The 6,966-nt window shown below is 31.0% G+C and overlaps 1 protein-coding gene across 1 annotated transcript; it reads right to left on the reverse strand.

The window, feature by feature from the left end:
* Window positions 1–2,456: 2,456 nt before the first annotated feature.
* Window positions 2,457–3,014, reverse strand: LOC113554575 (transcription factor 15-like). The gene has a single exon (XM_026958478.1). The coding sequence runs from the start codon at window positions 3,012–3,014 to the stop codon at window positions 2,484–2,486; it is 531 nt and encodes a 176-aa protein (XP_026814279.1). The 3' UTR covers window positions 2,457–2,483.
* Window positions 3,015–6,966: the final 3,952 nt, after the last annotated feature.

The following is a 6,966-nucleotide window of genomic DNA, read 5'->3' on the forward strand; positions in this document are numbered from 1 at the left end:
ATACAATTATTCAAAATACATAGGTGCAACTTTTCTTTGCATTTAAAGTTCAATTCTTTAAAAAATAAAAATAATAACTTACAAATCACAAGTATTTTGTAGAAAACAAATGTAGAAAATCTTTAAATTGTATTGTGGTCATAATGAAAGTTTTACGCATATAATGCATTTTACTATACAGAATTAAATTTCTAAAATATTTAGATTAATTTTAAGATATTATCTATTTTATTATAGGCCTATTCACTATTTTGCGGTATCTATAATATGGTATTATTAACTTATAAGTTATTAAAAATAATGTAATATTATTAAAATATAATTAAATGATTATAATAAAATAAATGCGATGTTTACAATAAAAATTTAATCAACTTAGTAATTATAGTGTAAAATAAATAACTTTAATAGCTTTATTAAAAACACATCACAAATATACTTAGTGATATAGGGCATAGGTTAACATACCGTCTCCGTCCAGTATTGTTTTTTTGTATACAATTTTTACATAATTTAATGATTACATTTAATTTAAATTTAACACATCCATTACAATGACCTCCTCAACACCTAATGTACAGTAAAGCAGTATCCAATTAAATACCTTATTATTTTGAATATGTATTTTAATATTAGTTGAAAAAATATTGTATTTTTAAATATTTATTTTACTACAATTTGTCGTTATATTAATATTCCACGTATTACTTAATCTATTGTGTAATTGAAAATTAAAATTATTCCTGTTATCAAATATTATAATTTAATATAGTACATTATATTATTATTGAGCATATACTTACGTCAAGTAACAGTAAACTGTAGTGGAAGTTATTTTGAAGTAGCTATTTATTTTCAATCAAATTTTGTTTTATCAACATATGTACATATAATGCTACTATAACAAATAGGTCACTTACCATTAAGGACATTTTATTTATATGGCATAATATGCAATATAATACTTTAATACTGAATACTTCAGATAATAATCAGGTATACAAAACGAAAGTATATATCTTTGTTAAAAATATGCCTTCAAAACGTTCGGTGCTGTGTTGTTTTATTGTTATACCCTGGTACTTAAATTCTAAATTATATATTTTATTAATTCGGCATATCATTAGGATAGACGGTATGTGTTATTGTGCATTTTCAACAACAAAAAATAATGATGTAATATATAAACTAATCGTTTATTAACATGTTACAATAATGTAATAATTACAATTCTCAGTCTTAAATATATATAATTTACAAAATATTGAAAATATTTTATGTATAAGGAAAAAAAACAATTACCTCATTATTTAAGTTACTCAAAATAATCTAAACAAAACGAAAAAAAAATCAACGCTTATTTATATAATAACTTATAATATTTTACAAACGAATTTTGTTTTTTTTTATAATTTTCAAAGCTCATAAACAAGTAGTGATTAAAAAATTATAAAACGATAAAACTCATAGTGCATGAACTATGTTCAATACTGCAGTATATAAGAATTTACGTTCTGGGCGACCCGAGGAAAATCCTTAACAATATAGTAGGTATGAAATGCATCGTAACTTGCAAGTTTTGTTGTCCGAATTATTAATATATTACACTATTACAATATAGATAAAATTTATTTATTTTTTTGCAGCACATTGATATTCATACGACGGTCCATTCCCGTTTTGTATAAACAATATAAAATAAAATATGAAACGAGTGTAATCGTTTTGGTAAAATACGATAATATAAAAAAAAACTCTAAAAACTGTACAGGTGTAATGCGATTACATCCACACATATAAAATATTGTATTAAATCAGAGTTTCATAAAGCAATGTGACATTTTTAAACGGGTCGGCCAGGGATTTAAAAAAGTATCTACATCGTGATTTTTTTTTTTTTTAATATAAGTAAAGATTATATTAATATAATACGACGAGAACAAGTAAAGCGGTCATCAATGATGAATCTTATCGGCGAACAGTCGACAAAAAACGGTTTTTCGTTGTCATTAACTTTCGGGGCAAAACATATATCGCATAATATTGTTGTTCACACATACGTAAATAATTGAAATGTACAACACGGCGGAGTGTAAGCGCGTCAAAAGTATTTAACACAAGGAAAAAATAAATAATGATATCCCGGTGCGTTTCGCTCAGCAAATGATTAAGCGTACTAAAACGATGATAAAAGTGTACGTTGGCCGTAAAATTATGACATTAGTATTATGAGGTAACACGCGTTTGTAAAAAACCGACGACAATAACCCGCATGGGCGCAATTTCGGGGGGCTTCTGTGCGATAATCGCGCACAGTTTTGAAAATAGCACCCTCATAATTTACGAAATTTTTAGTCTGACCTTTTAGTCCCAAACTAAAAAAAAAAAAAAAAAATAATAATGCAAGCCGCTCCAGTAGCAACGTCCAGTTTTTTTAGTTGAAATTGCGCCAACAGTGGCCGCCCGTAACGTACCGCCGTCGTCTACTGCTGTTGCGGTGGCCACAGCAGCGGTACGCCACAATTAGCGTAATGCGCGGGCATGACCGCCGTGGACGGCTCCGTCGTCGCCGAAGGTTTCGTAGTGTTCGCACCGCCGCTGGCCACCGATGGCGTTCCGCCGAGCTGTTCGTGCAAGGCCACGATGTACGTCAGCGCCATCTGAAGCGTTTCGTATTTGGACAACTTGCGCTCGTCGTCGGCGGCGGGTACGACGCCCCTGAGCCGGTCGAACGCTTTGTTCAAGCCGTTCATGCGGCGCCTCTCGCGCGCGTTTGCCGCTAACCGCCGGCGTTTCCTGCTACCCACCGCGTCAGCGTTTGCACCGTCGCCGCCGAAACTCCCGTCGCTACCGCCGCTGGCCGACCGACGATCGGCCGAATGTTCCTCCGCGGCGACGTAACCGTAACCGCTGCCGTCGTACCACTGCAGACTCGCGGTGGTTCCGCCGAAAGGGTCGTCGAACGCGTCGCAATAGTGTTGCAGCTGATGCGCCGTGTCTGCGGTCCTCAACATGACGTCCGATCGACACCGCACTGCTTATACGCCGTCGCGACGATTACGAACAACAACAACAATAATGATATGACACTGACGATGATATAGCGATGCGCACGCCGCGACCTACTCGAACCGTATACCCTTAAATCGTTGCACCGTCCCCGTTATATATATGGGTAACCACGCGTTTATAGCGATAATCGTCGACCGCCCTTCTGGGGGAGGGAGAGAGGGCGGATCCCGCGATGGCTCGATAGGAGCAACCGGATCGCGCGGCTACTACGGATATTGCTATATTATTATATAGTTACGATAATAATAATAATAATATACAGAGTGAGGTTTATTCGTTTGCCTATTTGCTATGACAGTGAAATCGGTCAGATTCTGATTTTTTGATCAGGTATTGTGCTTAAAGACTTGCATTTTTTCAAACTCTTAAGATTTGTGATTAGAGGGCTGTCTTGAGCTGATACAAGCAAGCTTTATGGTCTACCATAAATTATCTAGTGGATACGTTTTTCGAAAACGTTGATGTAACTATTTGGAAATTCGAACGAGAAGTTCTCGGTCATTGAAATGTTTATACTTAGGACAATAAATCTTAAAAACGGTTTGATAAAAACATAAAATAGTCATTAAGTCAGATTTAGTATTTTCGTTATAGTTGGACCATTTTCATAAACAATAAATATCGATATAGATCAGGGATGGCCAGCGAGAAGAGACTCGCGAAAAGATAGAAGATCCAAAATGTAAAAAAAGAAAGTCATGCATAAATATAAATATGCATAAATTCATATTCAAAATTTTTTTTTGTTTTAAGTAAAAATGTTACAATAAGATGCGAGTCGCAAAAGTCCACGACACGAGTCGCGGCTTTGCCACCCCTGATTTATAGATTAATATTACTAAAATGGTCAAATAATCATACAAAATCTAGTCAAGCTCAACGATTGACCCATTGTTTTCAATATACAAAATTAAATAACTCAAAAACTGCCCATTCGAATTTCGATTTTGATTATGTGATATAATAATTATATATAATATTATATAACATAAAGAGATTTGTCATTTAAAAAAGCAGATACTTCTTAAGCAGTACAAAAAAAACTCAATTATTTGAAAATATGTTCTCTAATAAGTATATTTAAAAACTTCAAAATCAGATTTTGTATGGTCGAAAAAGAAAAATAATGAGCATGGTTGTTGAATCATTCCGTATAATAGGTACGCGTGAGCGCGCGCGCGTCCGATAGCTATAGCAGTTGTCTTTACACGAGGGATGGTGATCCGTGGGGTAGTGGTGGGAGGTGCCGTTTTAGGTAAAGGTAGTGGCGGTGAAGGCAATATTTGCAGCGGCGCCCAGCGTATTCTCGCCATAAACTTGCTGTACCCATACTGTCTACCTGTACATTATTATGATATACATCAATCTATAATGTGTACACGCCCGACTCTGCCTCTCGATGTACATAATAGCAATTATAATTATATATATATATATATATGTATATATATTACTATTATACACTTGTAAGTGTGAGATGAACATATTATTTTAATCGTTTCGTTTTCATTCGTTTCACCCGGCCAATTTGCGTCTTCTTTATTACACCCGCCTTACCTATAACTACTTCGTTTCATATTTTTTTTCGCTCTATTCTTGCTGTATTCAATAAAATATCAGGTATTTTATGTCCCCGGACCATCGTAAAGTACAATAAACTGTTTTCATAGGTACATAACATTATATTATAATAAATAACGACGTCGAATTCCCGAAACAACCTATTGCCGGCTACTAGCATTGATCGATTGACTACTATTATATATGCGTTCATTTTACATCAACTTTTACGATTTTCGTTTTTGGTTTAATCCGTGTAATGGACATACATTTTCAACCATTATTGTCACTGCAGACGCGTAATACTTGAAATCGGAAATGGTTATCGTATCACATATTTTCGACGGTTAGTACAAATCACGTTATTATAATAATAAAATAGAATAGAACGATTTTAGTGAATTTTATGATCATGTTAATTTAACGATGACAACGATTTAGTTATATGATTATTTGTTGATGAAAATCGTATATATTCATGACTTGGACAGAACATATATTGATATTAAGTATGTGAATTTCGAAAAAAAGTTTATATTTGTTAGCATATTTTGGTCCATATGCAGTACGCAGTCGATTTAAACTTTAATGATATTCTTACGACAAACATTTATAAGGATTTTTGTGTATCCCAAGTTTGTCCACCACGCAGACTCAAACCTCACCAAATAACCATATCACATACCGTGTTCAATAGATATCCAAAATGAATAAGAAAAAAAATTGTATTTATTATATGTGATTTTAATAAATCGTGTCCGTGTGTAATTAAGTGTTCGGAAAGTTAACATGAAAATTGAATTAGTTCACGTTTACGTCCAATGTTAAGTCGTTCTTATTTATCTCCTTAAAAAAATTAACATGCTCATCTGGTCGTCCATTTATATTGTTTATCTATACATGTTTAAATTAAACATTGAGAAGGTAGATATAGTTTTTGTAAAATGTTATTTTTAATTTTGAGCGGATCGATGGTTGTATTCATTTTACATGATTTATTTTTATTTTTGCACATGTATGATATTCATTATGAGTACATGATAAAATCATTAAAATCCTTTGATTTTCCACTTTGAGGATAATTTTATGATTTTGGATAGAAAATTGGATCTAGTTTATACTTTAAATGGGTAAAAATAAATTTGTTTATAATCGAGAAACATAAATAAAAAATTAAGGAAAAACGGAAATTTTTATGTTAAGTTTTGATTATATAAATTCCTTTATTTTGTTATAATTCAAAACCATATAAGCTTGAAATTTCTAACTGGTGTTTATAATTTCGTTTCTTATATATCACTGTATAATTTTTAAAATGTTTTGATTCTTTTTGTGCTATTTATAAACATGAGAAATTTTAAATTTTTTTAGTTTTTTTTTTAACTATACAATTCGCTAAGAAATTATTCTTGAAAGTTTGATACAAAATTCAATATAAGTTGTTCTTATATAATATGTATAAAAATATTAAAAATATATTACTATTAAATGTCGACAATGTTTGTTAAAACCACGAAACCACGAATATTTGCAAATAATTTTGTAGTTTAAAATGTATTGAATGTTAAATTTTCATAGCTATGGATCGAAAATATAACACAAGAGTCTTCATAAGTTATTCATAATTTTACTTTACACAATGGCATTTTTATTTTTTGTTTTTTTTTTTTTTTTATCTATTTTTACTTTCTTACAAAAACAATTAAATTTCAGTTACATAGGTTGATAAAATGTGGTATTATTATAAATTATAATAGTTAAATACTAATGATGTAATAAATTCAATATTTTTGGAAAAAATTATATAAACCTATTATAATACTAAAAGTAAAATAAATGACTTTATAGCAATGGCTATCAAAAATACAAATCATGAAGTATACACTTAGTTCTGACAGACTGTCTCAGCTTAGAATCATTTTTAATTTATAATAATATCACTGTGTTAAAATTTAATATATCCATTACAATGACTTATTCGACACCCGTGTATAGCGGAATGGTATCCACTAGTCTATCTTTTTACAATTAGATGATCTATTCTAATAAATAAATTATAAAATAAAATAATTTTATTTATATATCCATTATCCAATATGATTACAGAAATGGTAGTGGAATAAAACATTCATTGAAATCAAAGTCATTCGTAAAATTTCTAAACAGTAATAGCTCATATATTATTCAAATTTTTGTTTTCATAAGTTCAATTATGACGAGAGAAATATTGCGTAATATTATTTTGTTTAAACGGGTCCCCAAAATTGATCCAAATAGATTGCTAAATTTATTTTATAAATGCTATAGTAACAACATACAAGTATCCAATGATAA

This window comes from Rhopalosiphum maidis, chromosome 2 (assembly GCF_003676215.2).
Source record: "Rhopalosiphum maidis isolate BTI-1 chromosome 2, ASM367621v3, whole genome shotgun sequence".
NCBI lineage: Eukaryota > Metazoa > Arthropoda > Insecta > Hemiptera > Aphididae > Rhopalosiphum > Rhopalosiphum maidis.

Coding starts and splice junctions, on each gene's coding strand:
- LOC113554575 (XM_026958478.1), bottom strand. CDS start 3,014: ATGTTGAGGACCGCAGACACGGCGCATCAGCTGCAACACTATTGCGAC.